Raw genomic sequence first — 15,490 nt, 5'->3', positions numbered from 1 at the left:
GCAATTCTAACAGCATTACTGGCGGAATCTAACATTTTGAAAGTAAGAGGATACATGTATATTTTCTACGTGACCCATTATTTTCTAATTTTGGGGAAAAAAGTCTCAAGATAGGTAAGAAACTCCCTTCACCGGAGTGAGCCTTGGGTTTCAAATCTCTGAAATCAGAGTATCGATAAGCCAGTCTCTTGGCAGCCTTCCAGCTCTGTGATGCTCACCAACACGCCCTTCCCGCCCGGGAGACATAGTGCCATAACCTGGGGGGACCCCGTTTCTCACTGTAGACCCTCCGCACGTGCAGCGTGCGAGCTCAGAGGTGCACCTGACAGCCGGGGAGGGCCCGAGTGGCCATGATCTTCCTTTGGCTAAGCAGCCCTGGTTTTGCTTCACTTGCCTTTGAGATAAATGTTCCACGTGCCTTTGAGATAAATGTTTCACTTGGCTTTTAGGTAAATGTTACCCTGGCATCTTAGGCCATTGGCCAGCAGACGCTGACGGTGCTGACTATTATGTTGAAAAGAACAGGCTCCCAGAAGTTGTATTGACTGTATTTTCCCTTTTATGGCTTCGCACTGACACACCCAGGTTGGCGGTTCGCTCCGGGGCTGCATTTACCCAGAAATTCTCCTCCTCCATAGCCCCGCACGTGACCACCATCCTGGTCCACGGGAAGCAGGTACACGCACGGCGTGTGGCCACGGCTGCCTGGCGTGTGGGCTTCCTTGCATCCGCGGGTCTAGCCGACCTGCTGGGCGAGTGTGTGGTGACAGCTTTTCTGAACGCAGGGGTGTCTGTCGCACTGATGACCAGTTACTGACTTCGCTTTTTCTATTCCCTCCGCACTGAGGCCAAGGCATGGACCTGCCTTTATAGGCCAGCTCTCACCAATACCCCGAACTTCAAGAAAACCGTTTTAAACCTGTATTTTACTTTTTTCATCTAAAAGTTCCACATGAATTTTCACTTTTGAGGGAGAAACAAATTGCATGTGCTGTGCTTTAAAAGCAATCTGTTCTCCGAAGGCTAAGACTTTTGCAGAAATGTAAAAATAGCAGTGTGAATTCCTTCCTCCCACATCCTGGCTTCCGCTAAGAAAAATGCTGGTCTTTCCTTGTAACGCTTCCTACACCCAGGACTCAGCGAGGCCCGGAAGCCAGGCATTCCGGTCCGAGGCCCCGAAGGACACACGGTTGAAGGTGGTTTGTACCAGGAACAGATGATGGACAGGGTTAGACGTCAGCCAGCCTTTCTGTGCAGTCAGGGCTCCCACCGAATCCCTCGCCGCCGCCCCTTCCCCCTCCCCCCCGCCCCCCAGGCCTGTCAGGCTCCCTCTCCTCCTGGTTAAGCTGATGACGGTACCGATGACAGTCAGCGGCTGGGCCCAGTGTTGTGGGCTCAGTGTCCCCGCAGGCCATGGCGAGGCCCTGGCTGTGCATAGGCCTGTGTCCCCCTCGCGGGGCCCCGCAGGCCATGGCGAGGCCCTGGCTGTGCATAGGTCTGTGTCCCCCTCGCGGGCCCTGGCACGCGTCACCAGCTTGTGACCCTCTGGCTGCTCTCTTCTCGCCCCCAGGTCGGTGGTGCGCCACGCAGCGAGCCTTTTAAGTAAAGTAGTGGACAGCCTGGCCCCGTCCATTACTAATGTGTTAGTGCAGGGCAAGCAGGTAAGTGTCCTGGGGGGACCCTGCTTTCAAATCTGGCGCCCTCGGGTCCTAGGCCTTCGTAGCCGCGTTGTCAGAATCTCAGGTGCGTGCACAGAGGGGTCTTCCCCAGCATCTCGCCTCAGAGAGGCCGGCACCAAAGGCAGTTGCCTCTCTGCTCCTGCTGCCGCGGGAACTCGAGGTCAGGGAAGACCCGACACAGAACGCGGGGCACCTGCTGAAGGCAGGTCTAGCGCAGGGCAGGACAGGTGGGCAGAGACAGGTGCACAGCGCAGGCCTCCCTCCCCTCACGTGCGATTCTCTCCCCTCGGGGTACACTGACTCCCAGGCCCTGTGCCCTCGGGGCGCCCCCCCCCCCCACCAGCTCTGATTAGATCTGCTCTGGGTCCTCCTGGCGGGCCGGTGACCCTCACAGGCTGCTCTGGACCCCAGTTCACGGAAGCATGGCGCTCACTGCGGCTCGCAGGGCTGTGCACTGTACAGTGTGCCCGCCTGGCCGGCGCGATGGGCACGGGTGCCGGGGCTGCATGGAGCCGGGCGTGCGCTCAGGAGGGGGGGCTGCTCAGCTTCTGGCTGTGCTCCTGCGCTCTGCCTGCCCGGCGGAGTGAACGCCTGTTTGCTGCTTTCTCTTCTTGGGGAATATTGTGCTTTATTGTCGTTTCCTGCAAGTTAACCGGGGCCCCGGTGAGCTTTAAAAGTTAGGAAGGGCTTTAACTCTTCAATGAAATCAACCGGCTGCTCGTACGCAGGGCTCAGCTCCTCATAACTGACGTGATTCCCCCCCGGATGGCAGCTCTGAAGCGCGAGAGCAAGTTATTTATCCTGTGACGTTAGTAACAGTAACAGGGTGGCTGCAGCCGGACCGGTGCTCGGCTGGTTGAGCATCGTCTCAGGCACCAAAAAAGCTGTGGGTTCGGTTCCTGGTCGGCACATGCCGGGCTGTGGGCTTGATCGCAGTCAGGCACGTACGGAGGCAGCTGGTCCATGTGTCTCTCTCACATCGATGGTTCTCTCTCCCTCTCGTTTCTCTCTATAAAATCAATTTTAAAAAAGATCACAGAAATAAGGAAACGCCTGAAGAGAAGTTGGATCACCTTTCTCATGTTACTCTTTCGCTTTCTCACGTTGCTGAGAGGTAGACCTTCCATCCGCTCTGCCGGGCACACAGGCAGGGTCAGGGCAGCGCGTCCACCGTCCTCGCCGCAGTGCCGCTCCGCCAGCCCGGGGGGCGCCCGCCGAGCGCCCCGAAGGGCGTGCACAGGCTGGGAAGCTTCTCCCTGGCCTTACCTGGGAGCAGAGTTAATCTCTCCGCATCTGAGAAGGTTTTGGAGAACTTTGAGGCCGCTGCATGGATTGGGGTTCAGTCAGCATTGCCTCTGGAGGCCCCCGTGTGCCTTCTGTGTGTTTTCTTTACTCGCTGGCATCTTAGTAAACGTATCGCACCTGGACTAACCAGAAGTTCTCAGTTTCTATCCACCACAAAACTGGAGCAAAAGGCCCCATGCTCTGCCGTCTCCCCTCACCCCTGCAGACACAGGGCCCTGCTGTGCTCTCCCCTCACCCCTGCAGACACAGGGCCCTGCTGTGCTCTCCCCTCACCCCTGCAGACACAGGGCCCCTGCTCAGCAGCACTCCCCTCACCCCTGCAGACACAGGGCCCTGCTGTGCTCTCCCCTCACCCCTGCAGACACAGGCCCTGCTGTGCTCTCCCCTCACCCCTGCAGACACAGGCCCCTGCTCAGCAGCACTCCCTGCTTTGGGTGTTCGTCACCACCCTCTGTGCTTTCTTGTTTCCGCCTGTGGGAGGCCGTGGGGAGGCCTCTGCGGGTGAGAGAGCAGCCAGCATTTAGAATTCACTGGGCGACCTCCTCTGACCCTTGAAAGGGCGACAGTGTCGTTAAAAAGTCCCACGGGAAACTGGGACATCCCTCAGATGCTAAGTGTGTGGACTGTGCGGAAAGACGCTGCTCAGTGCACTCTGGTTCCTCCGGGCCCTGCTGGGCTCCAGTCCTTCAGAGCAATTCCATCTTAACAGTCATTTATATTCCTCCCCGCCCTATCCGCTCCCCCCGCCCGCCTGCCCTCTGCTTTCAGTCCAGATGCACCCGGGCCCGGTGGGAATCATGCTTTCAAAGCCGTTTTCATCAAGGCAGGAGCAGCCACCCCCCTGCCCCCGGCTGCGCGAGCCCTGCCGCCTGCCCGTCGCCGAGCCTGGGCTTTTCTGGTCGCTCGGGCAGCGAGCAGATGGCTCACCAGCTCCGCCTCTGCCAGGTCACGCTGGGCGCCTTCGGGCACGAGGAGGAGGTGATCTCCAACCCGCTGTCCCCGCGGGTGATCAAGGACATCATCTACAAGTGCAACACCCACGACGAGCGGGCGGCGGTCATCCAGCAGGAGCTGGTCATCCACGTGGGCTGGGCCATCGCCAACAGCCCCGAGCTGTTCAGCGGCATGCTCAAGATCCGCGTGGGGTGAGTCGCGCCGCTGTGTGCCCGCGGCCTCATCGCCGCCCTCTCTCCAAGGTCGGGTCCTCGGCGAGGCTGCCGTCAGGCCCCGGCCAGCAGTGAACCCGCTCGCCGGACGGTTGCTGGTCAGATAAGGATTTGATTTGCTGTCGGGTATTGATTTGCGCTCGGCTCTCACGTTGAGGTCGATCAAGCGCTGACAGGCCCATTACTGTAAGGCCTGCAAGGCGGGCTCTGCGCCGGGCCTGTCAGCCAGCGCCTGGGAGAGCCCGAGGATGTGCTGTCAGCCTGCACCACCCCGCTCACCTGCCTGTACACCCTCCACACAGTGACGGTCCAGGCACGGCCCCTCCCGATGCCCCGCTACCTCTGTGACCACACAGCCCAGGGAGGAGGGGAGGACACGGCTCTGAGGTCATTAGCGTGGCTGATGCCCTCACAGGCCTTGACATTCGATGCGAGGGAAGGAGGGAGGCCACCCTCCCTGTGCCTGTCTGGATCAGGCACCGGTCCCCTCCGCAGCCCGCCGCCCCCTATGGGCTGGCTTGGTGTGGGGCGTGCAGACGCCCATTCGCTTAATAGCAACCTGGGCGAATTCTTCTTAGCATCTCAAAATAGCTTCAGAGTGGTTATTAAAAATGGTTTCTTATTAAGAATCAGTACGTTCTTTGAAAAAATATTTCTATTGATTTCAGAGAGGAAGGGAGAGGGAGAGAGAGATAGAAACATCCATGATGAGAGAGAATCATGGATCGGCTGCCTCCTGCACGCCCCACACTGGGGGGTGAACACCCAACCCCGGCCTGTGCCCTGACCGGGAATCGAACCGTGACCTCCTGGTTCCTAGGTTGATGCTCAACCCCTGAGCCGCGCCTCCGGGGAGAATCGGTACATTCTGATGGCATTTCCTCTGTTCGGAAAGTGCCGCCTTCCTGGTTTAGAGTGACGTCCGATTCCATACACTCACGTTCCCCTGCTTGACTGGCCCGTGGGAAAGGAACTTGCCGGTGCCCACAACGTGCTTCCCAGCCTCCCGCGAGTGTTTGGGAGGAAAAGCTCATCCCAGGCCCGTCCAGGAGCGGGTCCCCTCCCACCCGCTCCACATGCCCGGGAGTCCTTGTCCCCCAGTCAAACCCGAGGCTTAGGAAGGCTGAGCTGTCATCCGAGCGCATCTGCCGCTTTCCCAGCTGCTTGTCAGGGTCTTCGGACAGGAAGGGCCGTGCGCCCGGTCCATGTCCCCGGACGGCGGGGGAGGGTGACCGTCTTCTGACCCTCCCTTCCCCCGAGAGAACTAGCGCCACCTGGAGGACGCACCCCATTGCTCTGAAACCAGCCTTGGCAGAAAGAAGGACTTGAACCATGGGGTCCTTCCCCCCATGCTTTCCTCTCCACACCTGCGACAGCGTGGGGGCTGGCTTTCTGGGATGCGTTTCAACAGGAAGTAATGGCACTTGGGTGTAGGAACCGAGCCACTGGAAACCCTCCCGGGTGATGGGGGCTGTCCTGGGCGTGGCTCCCCGGGGTAACGCATAGGACCCGCTGGCGAAGCTCATTCCCTGCCTCTCCGTAATGGTGTGTGCAGCTGCTTCCCTCGGGCGCTGTGTTCTTTCCAGACTTTTCCTTGGTTTGCAAACCTAGTTTATCTCAGTTCTTTCCTCAGGATACGGTAAGTGAACAAAATGAGATAAAACTGTAAACACACTTAGAAAAGCTGCTCAGCCCCAGCCGGCGGGGCTCAGTGGTTCAGCGTCGACCCATGAACCAGGTCAGGGTTTGATTCCGGGTCAGGGCACAGGCCCGGGTGGCAGGCTCCATCCCCAGGGTGGGGCGTGCAGGAGACAGCCGGTCCATGACTCTCTCATCATGGATGTTTCTATCCCTCTCTCCCTTCCTCTCTGAAATCCATAAAAACATAATAAATAAATAAAAAAGGACAGTGTGACAGCTGTTCATGTGGTGTCCTGTCGTGCCCGGTGGATGGGATCTCATTTGGCACGATCCTGAGTTCTAACCAGTTTTCACGTTTACTGCCTGACCTCGTCTGCAAGCACAGGCCGCGCATTCCACGGTCAGACCCCGTCACGTAACCCTGATGGTCAGATCCCGTCACGTAACCCTGATGGGAGTCGGTCTCTGGGCTCAGGAAGTTGAGAGGCCTCGTCCCCGCCCCGGGTGCGCGGTGCTGAGAAGGGCACGGAGCCAGAAGCCCGGGCGACTGGTCCCGGTTATGGATCTGCTCTTCCCTGTGTTGTCGCAGGTGGATCATCCACGCCATGGAGTACGAGCTGCAGATCCGGGCCGGGGACCAGCCCGCCGTGGACCTGTACCAGCTGTCGCCCAGCGCCGTCAAACAGCTCCTCATGGACATTCTCCAGCCGCAGCAGAACGGACGGTAACGAGGCCCTGGGCCCCCCGCAGGCCCCCTGGTCCACAGTCACTCCTGTTTGATGCGCGTGTGAACGAAGATGCCGATAAGATGTAAACAGCGCAGTCGCAGGGACAGTGCAGAGAGATGCGAATCAAACTGTCTGTCTTCAGCCGCCTTTCGGTGCTGATTTGAATTGAGACACTTTTCAGGTGTAGTTCATGAACGCGCCTTCATTTTCATTATTCTGTGCAGAACATAGCGCCTCCTTCCCCCCTCGTCATCCCTTTCTGAGCCTTTGCAGCGCTCCCCCCGCCCCCGCGCTGGCACGAAGGCCTGGGTGGGTAACGTGGAGCAGGTGGTCGATCTCTGATCCCTAAGTAGACAGAGCACCTCTCCAGGCTGAACCCGTCCATAGACTTGACTTGTGCGGAGGTTAGAATAAGGGCAAAGCGGACATGTGATTGCACTGAATCGAACATTTTTATAACAAAAGGCTTTCCTATGATTATTAAAGCTGCTCCTGTGTTTTTAAGTGAAACTGCTTTGGATATTAGAGTCATGTGATCATAGGGTGAGATTTTTAACTTTGGAACTTGCTAGTGAATACTGTTCTACCGGTTACATTTCTTAAAGGCTGGGGATTTTCTCTTTTCCTGCGAGCTTTTCCCTCTGAAATATTCAGTCACCTCGAACACGGGCTGGAGTCTGCATCGCGGGCGGTCCCGGCTCCCATCGCTCCCCTCTCGGAGGGCTGGTCCATGCTGGACCGGGCTTCCTGCCAGGGCGCGCTGGCGTCTCCGCTCTGAGGCCTTCTCCTCTGGTTGCAGGTCTTGGCTGAACAGGCGTCAGATCAACGGGTCTCTGAACAGAACGCCCGCCGGGTTCTACGACCGCGTGTGGCAGATCCTGGAGCGCACGCCCAACGGCATCATCGTCGCGGGGAAGCACCTGCCGCAGGTACCGCCCGTGGCCGTGGTGAGGGGCTGTGAAGGGGCCTGAGCCGGGCCCGTGTGCCCTCTGCATGGCAGCGCCTTTCTGTGTGTCCCAGGTCCTCGGAGCTCCCCTGGGGCAGGGGGAGAGTGACGCTGGGAAGGACAACCTTCCAGCAAACAGCCACTCGGTAGAGCCAGGCTCTGTAGAGGGCACCGAAGGCGAAAAGGGAAAGGGGCTCAGGTGGAAAAATGCGTCCAGTGCAACGAGGAGGCTTTTCTAGTATTTCCTCCCTCGCATGCGACGTCCCGCCCCTTTAAGCACGCTTAGAAATGGGGCAGTGGCAGCATGTGGGGCTGCCCTGCCGGGCCGCACGGAATGCAGGGCGGGCCTGGCACAGGCAGGCAGTGTGCTGTCCTTCCCCTGAAAGGGGGCGTTCCCGCGGGCCCCCTGGGGAGTGAGTGGTGCAGTTCAACATGAGATCGAGCCCTAGAGCTGGGAGGCTCTCGGGGTTTGTAGAGACCGAAAGGGGTTCTTGGGGAGCGAGTGGAGCTCCTCGTGGTGGAGCCAGGTCCCCACGCAGCGGTGACGCTGGGCTCTCTGTTCCAGCAACCGACCCTGTCGGACATGACCATGTACGAGATGAACTTCTCGCTCCTCGTGGAAGACATGCTGGGCAACATCGACCAGCCCAAGTACCGGCAGCTCATCGTGGAGGTGCGTGGGCGCGTGGCCTGTGGGCGGGCGCTTTCTCTTTCTCCCTGAAAACCGGGCAGAGACGGGCCAGGAGACCAGAGCTTCCCACCTGCCTGGCCCCCACCCCCGCCCCCCACTGGGTCCTGAAGAGGACAGAGCCCTGACCTCTGACCCGAGCCGAGGCATAGGAACAATTCCCATATCCCACGTCCTTGGGCAGAAGATAGGTCCAGCTTTGTCAGCGCACTCTCGCCCTCAACAGCAAGTGCATCATGGAGAGCGAGCACCTTTTCTGTTTTTTAAAATATGTTTTTATTAATTTCAGAGAGGAAGGGAGAGGGAGAGAGTGCATTTTTAACAACATGACATTCCCCAGAGAAACTGCTGTGGGGTCACGGATTTATACTCATTTGGGCCCTGACCGGTTTGGCTCAGTGGATAGAGCGTCGGCCTGCGGACTCAAGGGTCCCAGGTTCGATTCCGGTCAAGGGCATGTACCTTGGTTGCGGGCACATCCCCAGTAGGGGGTGTGCAGGAGGCAGCTGATCGATGTTTCTCTCTCATCGATGTTTCTAACTCTCGGGAAAATCAATAAAATATATTTAAAAAAATAAAAATATACTCATTTGGGTGCTGGGCTCTGAGTCACGTGATCGTGAGCCTCCATCCACAGTCTCCACGGACTTACCTGCTGCCTCTGGCTTTGTTGCCTGCCATGTCCTCTGGGAGCCTCCCGCAGACGCTGATGTTGGTGTCTGGCCGACAAGGATTACTGCCCAGCGGCCAGGAGAGTGCAGACACGGGGGGGGGGGGGGCACTAACTATAGACAGGGTAGGACAGCCATTCTCCGAGCCTCTAGCTTTTCTTAACGACTGAACACCTCAGCACGGCCACAGGGACCCACAGTGACGAGCACCGTCATTCCCAGTAGGATGCAGGCTGCTGATTTGCAAGGTTCGGAAGGTCCCAGCCACAACGAGCCTAAGCCCATCGCTGTACAGGGCGCACTGGGGACCGCAGGGCCGACCTGGCTGGGAAGGGGTGAACCCGCCGGCCTGCGCCACCTCCGGCCACTCACCTGGCCTCAATGTCGTCTCTCCCAGCTGCTGATGGTCGTGTCCGTTGTCCTGGAAAGGAACCCCGAGCTCGAGTTTCAGGACAAAGTCGACCTGGATAAACTGGTGAAAGAAGCGTTTCAGGAATTTCAGAAAGACGAGAGTCAACTCAAGGGCGTTGAAAATCAAGTGAGTAGAGAAAATAGCTTTTCGTAGATTTTTTTCCTGCCGCAATTCTTCAAACTACCCCAACCTCTTACCGTGTAACCGGCAGATTCCCCGATGGCACAAGGGAGAACTCGGGGTGGGGAGGGGCAGGAGGTCTGACTTACCTGAGGAATTCAGGCTACTTTTTATTTAATTCTGAGTCCATTCCACCATGAAGTTCTGTAGAAAGAAACGTGGGAAGAGGTGAATTTCCTGTTTGGAGGCAGCAGGTCCAGTGTGCTTTACAGAGGAGCCCGGCCCCAGGAGGCTGCAGGATTCCACCCTGCAGGGAGGGGTGCGGGCCAGGCTCTGCGGGCGCCGTGCGCTCCCCCTATGGGCTGTCACATTCATGCCCAGCTGTCAGGAGGCCTAAGTAAACAAGCACTGTCAGCCTAGAGGAGAATCGGAAAATGTCCGTCTTGTTTTGTTCGCTGAGAAGACGCCTCAGGACCGGGAAAAGGAAGCTCTTAGCGCGTTTTCCAGGAGGGAATCCTGAGAATTACCTTCCCGGGGCCGGCACTCATTTCACCTGTCAGAGAGGAAGGGAGAGGGAGAGAGAGAAACATCGATGATGAGAGAGAGTCATGGGTTGGCTGCCTCCTGCACGCCCCGCACTGGGGACTGAGTCCGCAACCCCGTCAGGGCACTTAGGACCTCCTGGTGCGTAAGTCAACACTCAGCCACTGAGCTACGCCAGCTGGCCCTGTCAGCTCTTCACCAGGCAGAAAATCAAACGCACCTCCCTTTTCCTTCCCAGGACGACATGACTTCCTTTTACAACACGCCCCCGCTGGGCCGGCGCGGGACCTGCAGCTACCTGACCAAGGTGGTGATGAACCTGCTGCTGGCGGGCGAGGTCAAGCCGGGCGGCGAGGACCCGTGTCTGGTCAGCTAGTGAGGAGGCGAGGGGGGCCCTGGGGACACGCGTTCGAGGAGCGGGTTACGTTCTGCCTGGACGTGGAGTCCAGGCGGCCACTACCGAGTGCACTGACCCCACTAGGGCGGCGCTGCCCGCCTCCCACAGGGACTGGGCCTCTGGCTGCCACCGCCAAGTGAATGGTAGGACATGCTGTCAGGCAAGCGAGAAAGTCCTCGTGGTCATGCCAGCTAGCCGTGACCTTTACTGAACAGTAGGAATAGTAGACGATGGCAGGGTCACCACTGCATGTTCTGTGATCAGTTGCTCATCAGAAGTGATCATCGCTTCCCACTTGCTCCACTGAAGTGCATGTGCCACGCGGCGCGCTGGGAGGAACGCGGCTGGAGCGGCGCTGTTCAGGGGCGTGTCACGCTGCCGGGATTCAAATGCACCGTCAAGCGCGTCGGCCAGCTGACGTCTTGATGTTCAGAAGCTGTAGTATTGGTAACATTGTAGGATACAGAGCTGCTCTACAGTTTTTACCTTGGAAACGTGACGATGGTTTTGTATTTGTCGCAACTGTAGCGGTTGGACTAAAATACAGTAATAAATCTGATCAAACATGTGTAAGACTTGTCTGTTTGTATTGCGAACACCGATATGCCTGATGAAACATTTTCGTTGAGTTCTTACTAAAGAGAGGACATGTGTAAGATTATTGAGAAGTATGGGTGGTTTACCTAGTTTGTATTAGTAAAAATGAAATTAAATATCACTGAATTTTATTTCTGAATTAATGGTTTTATCTGGCACATTCTTTGTTCTCATGTTCCCAATACCGGCTCCTGACCATTTTTATTTACTAAATCTGGAGAGGGAGTGGGAGAGACGCAGTGGTGCCTCCCATCACACTCCTTTGGGTACCTACCACATTTCCTTAAGCTGATAAAAGCAGAACGTAAACACTTAAATGCCATGGATTTGTTTTCTTGCGAGGACATCGGGTTCCCGTAGCCCACGCCCATTCTGCAACAGCCCTGGCCCTCGGTGGTATGGGGCGTCTTATGAACAGCACACGGGGACCCACAGAGCTTCTCCCTAAGTCAGTGGGAAGGGAGGAACTCCGTAACGTCAGTCACTCCCCGCGCGTGCCCACCCTGCACGTTCCGTGTGTGGAGAGGTACAGGTGAGGTGGGCGTGGGGTCCTCCGACTTGTGCGCTTGGTGCAGTGAGCTGCACAGCAGGCGGAAGTGGATCCAGTCCCTGCGAGCCAGCGTCAGGAGGTAGGGTCACGGGGGTTGGTATGTAGACGCATTTGTCTTCTGGGCCTCGGATGTAGCGTCAGCCTGCAGCTTGTCAGATTTGGTCGTGTTTGATGGAGATGTTCCTCGTTACGGAGGCACAGCTCAGTCCTCCTGCTGCTCAACCGCACATGGACTCTGGGCTGAACAGGAGCAGGATGAACCCAAGCAGAAATGACATGTTTTGAGTCCACCTTTTTCCGTCTACTTTCTTATCCTCAAAACAACAAAAAATAGGACAGTGATTCTCCGCCTTTTGAAATCACTAATCTGCCCTCAATGGAAGAGATTTCGTTTCACTGAAGATATTTCTTTCTGGTTTTACTTTCTGTTGTTTCTGACTGACCCACATTAAGGGACAAAGGATGTTCGCCTGCTGGTATTCCTCATTCCTTGACTCCTAAGCGAGTGTTGCCCACCTTAGAGGCTCGGGTTGCAGTTGCCTCCTGGGGGTCAGCATTAGCATCTCTTGTACATCTTCTGTCAGGACTCAAGTCTAGTTCCCTGCTCCCTTTCAGCCTCTTTCATCGCGTATACGAACCTCTAACGCCTCCCTATTGTCTGCCTTTCTGAGTCAGTCTAGGCGACTCATGGTCCTCAAAGCAGACACAGGGCCCGGCTGGTGTGGCCCAGTGGTTGAGCGTCAACCCATGAACCAAGAAGTCACTGGTTTGATTCCCGGTCAGGAGTGGCTTTAGTCCTTCAAAAGCAAAAAGCTGACAATTCCAACTTTGTTTTGCACCTGCCCCGGTTTCGGGCTTGAGCCCTAGTGTGGGGTGTGCAGGAGGCACTGGTCAATGATTCTCTCCCATTATTGATGTTTCTATCTCTCCCTCTCCCTTCCTCTCTGGAATCAATAAAAATATATTTAAAAAAATAAAAGAACACTTATCTTTTAAAAAAACACACACACACACACAAAGAAAAACATCCAGACACAGGCATGGTCCTCTTACCTGAAACGTACCTCCTCCCCTTCTCTCCTACGCAGTCGCCCATCCCCCGTCCCCCCTCCCCCCTCCCCCTGGTCTGTCGCGGAATGCCCAAGGACAGTGCCACCCAAGCATAGAACACACTCTCCACTGTCGTGGGCTCTGGCGTGAGGCCACCGCTTTCAGGTGGAGCGTACGCCTTCGGGGGCCGGGCACCCAGTGAGGGCTAAATAGGTTGGGTGTCTCCACTCACTCCCCACCAGGGCGCCGAGCTTGCACAGAGGCCGAATGCATGCTTGTTGACTGACAGGAGAGAGTGGGTAATAAATATGGGCTGCGAACGGGGATCTTCCCAAAGGGCGGTGGGATTGCCTGCTTGTCTGGAACCAGGCTGTGTGGGTGGTTTCATAGAGGAGCGTGCAGGGAGCCGGAGAGACTCGCTAAGCCCGCCGTGTTTATCGCACCGGGACAATGGAAGGTAAGACATCCCCAGCTCCCTGCTTACGACCGATGATGAATGGCTTGTCGTTCGAAAGCAAGAGCTGAGGATTCCAATTCGCTTTGCAAAAATAGCTTTGTAGTCGCGTTCCGGAGCTGGAAGCTTTTACGCAAATTAATAACAAGCGATTTTTCAGCTTCTGTGGAGCAGAGGCGTGCGCAGCCAGGACTCCCAAGTCAGCAGCGGGAGGTCCTCGCGGTGCGGGAAGGGCAGCGCCGCTCATTCTCCCTGTTGTGTGGACGGAGGGTGATCCCAGCCGGGTTCCGGCCGCTCTGCGCCCAGGGCCCCACATCCTCGACGGGCATTTAGTTGGCCACTGTTTGGTTCAAACACCTGATGCCGGTGAGACTGTCTCAGCTTCTGGAGCTAAGAGGGGACCCAGGGCCGCAGGGCACCCTGCTTCACGCAGGAACCCGGCGCTCCCCTAGGTCTCTCGGGGCTTCCCTCCCCCAGCGGCTGCCCGAGGGAAACCAGTCCTGACCCACCACCCGCAGAGAACTCGGGGACACGAGGAAGGTCTCAAGAGCCGGGGACTTGAATGTGCCGTGGGCTGTGCCTGAAGGATGCTGGGAACCGAGCAGGCCTGCCTGCAGCTCCTCCATCACCCAGGTCTGAACGGAAGCCTTTGCTGTGCACATGCACAGCACTGAGGCACCGGGGGCCTCACTCATACGTGCACGTCGGATCAGAACAGGGACACACGGCCTTCCACCTGAGCTCCCTGATGGGCCAGGGGCTCCGGGAATCCGTGTCCTGTGCACCCCGCATCGTGACCCACAACATTTGTCACCTGCTCGAGCCCTTTCCTAGCCACCACCCCATTCACCTGAAGACCCTGAGCCCCGCTCTGGGTGGTGCCCTTCCCCTAGAGCCGTGCCCGTGCCCGGCCAGCCTCACCCCCGCCTGGCACTCGGGAGCCTCACCGAGGGCCGTCACCCCTGAACTCTGCCGGGGGGGGGGGGACGTCCGAGGCTCCGTGAGTTCTCAGGTCAAGGGCAGGATGGGCAGCTGCTCTCCTCGGCGGCCACCGTTCTCCCCGGGCCTTCTCACCTGCTTGCAGGCCATGGTGGGCAGTAACCTTCTGCACAGTGACTCCTGTGTTGTCCTTGGTCCAGGCCTCACCTCTACGCCAGACTCACAGTCAACCACCTGTGTGACGCTCAGTCTAGACACACTTCACTGTCAACATTCTCAATAGTTGAACCTGGGCCCTGGCCGGTTTGGCTCAGTGGATAGAGCATTGGCCGTGGACTGAAGGTTCCTGGGTTCAATTCCAGTCAAGGGCACATGTCCGGGTTGTGGGCTCGATCCCCAGTAGGGGCTGTGCAGGAGGCAGCCGGTCCATAATTCTCTCTCTCTCCCCTCGTCTCTGAAATCAATAAAAACATAGTTTTTAAAAAATAGTTGAACTTGGAATGACCTCGCTCTCAACTCCTAAAAATCTTGGTTCTCTTCCAGTTTTCTGCATCATATGGTGGATTCATCACTCCCACCGTCAATCAATGACCAAGGTCTTTCAGTTCAGGTCCCAACAAATCCTGACTCAGCTCCCAGCTCTCACTTCCACGGCCAACACCCCGATGCGGCCCGCCCCCCCCCCCCGCCCCCTGCGGCTGGACCTCTGTGGGGGCTCCTGACCGCCTTCCTCTTCACTCGGCCGCCCTCCCACCGGCCCAGATCCGCTGGAGATGGATTTTTGACATGAAAATCTGAGCAGGGGGTGGTGGTGGTTGTGGCGAGCAGGGAGACTTGAAACCTTTTTTTTTTTTTAAGAAAGCAACTGTCCTGAAATAAAATCCAAAACTCTTTCCCCAGATCCTGATTCCCCACGAAGCCCTGGCGCCCGCTTCCCCCGCCGCCTCCGCCTCCGCTCTTCCCGCCCGGCTCTCCCGCTCACTCTCCAGCCCCCAGCGCCGATGCTGCTTTGCAGGGAGCCTTCCTGCAGCCGAGACCAGAGAGCACCTCATGCCTCGCGCTGCCTTCTTTCAAGGGAGAAGAATGGCCCCACGTGGCTGGATCCCGGTGTCCTCGGGCCACCTTTACGGTAATGACAATGTCCCGAAGCTGACTGCGGTGATGGTTGAACACCGTCGTGAATAGGTGAAAAGCCGGTGACTTGTCTACTCGAAATGGGTGGCTTCTGGCGTGATTCCATCCCAAGGAAGGTCTTTTAGGAAAGAAAAGACAGCCTGGCGTCTGGTTGCTCTTGTCTCGCTGTAACACTTGGGGCTGTTTCTGTGGGAGCTCACCTGCCCTGGGTGTCCAGCTCAACAAAGGGTGTCCTTTGTTGTTTAATGTTTGTTTTGTTTTTCTGTTTGTAGACCCTTCGGCAGGGGCAGGACTTTGCTTCTCATGAGCTGCAGCTGTGAGAACACCCGCCTGTTTTTCATGCTGTCACAAGGGAGGGTCCCATTAATTCACGTACACTGCAGCGTGTCACTTCCTAACAGTTTATTCCTCTACGGCTGCCCCGATTCTCACCCCAGGTCCCCCCGATCGTGGCGTGTGGGCCCCTATGG

General features: G+C 57.3%; 1 protein-coding gene across 1 annotated transcript in view; it reads left to right on the top strand.

Moving 5' to 3' along the window:
• PHKB (phosphorylase kinase regulatory subunit beta) overlaps positions 1 to 10,864 on the top strand; it is a 60,968-nt gene extending 50,104 nt beyond the window's left edge. Inside the window, exons 25-31 of the mRNA XM_006105432.3 lie at positions 1,571 to 1,661; positions 3,930 to 4,129; positions 6,381 to 6,515; positions 7,319 to 7,448; positions 8,031 to 8,138; positions 9,222 to 9,362; positions 10,138 to 10,864. Of these exons, the coding sequence (XP_006105494.1) occupies positions 1,571 to 1,661; positions 3,930 to 4,129; positions 6,381 to 6,515; positions 7,319 to 7,448; positions 8,031 to 8,138; positions 9,222 to 9,362; positions 10,138 to 10,275 (943 nt within the window). The 3' untranslated portion in view covers positions 10,276 to 10,864. The remainder of the gene's footprint in view (positions 1 to 1,570; positions 1,662 to 3,929; positions 4,130 to 6,380; positions 6,516 to 7,318; positions 7,449 to 8,030; positions 8,139 to 9,221; positions 9,363 to 10,137) is intronic.
• Positions 10,865 to 15,490: the final 4,626 nt, after the last annotated feature.

This window comes from Myotis lucifugus, unplaced genomic scaffold (assembly GCF_000147115.1).
Source record: "Myotis lucifugus unplaced genomic scaffold, Myoluc2.0 scaffold_686, whole genome shotgun sequence".
Classification (NCBI taxonomy): Eukaryota; Metazoa; Chordata; class Mammalia; order Chiroptera; family Vespertilionidae; genus Myotis; species Myotis lucifugus.
The sequence above is the reverse complement of the archived record's forward strand: the minus strand, read 5'-3'. Positions and strand labels throughout refer to the sequence as shown.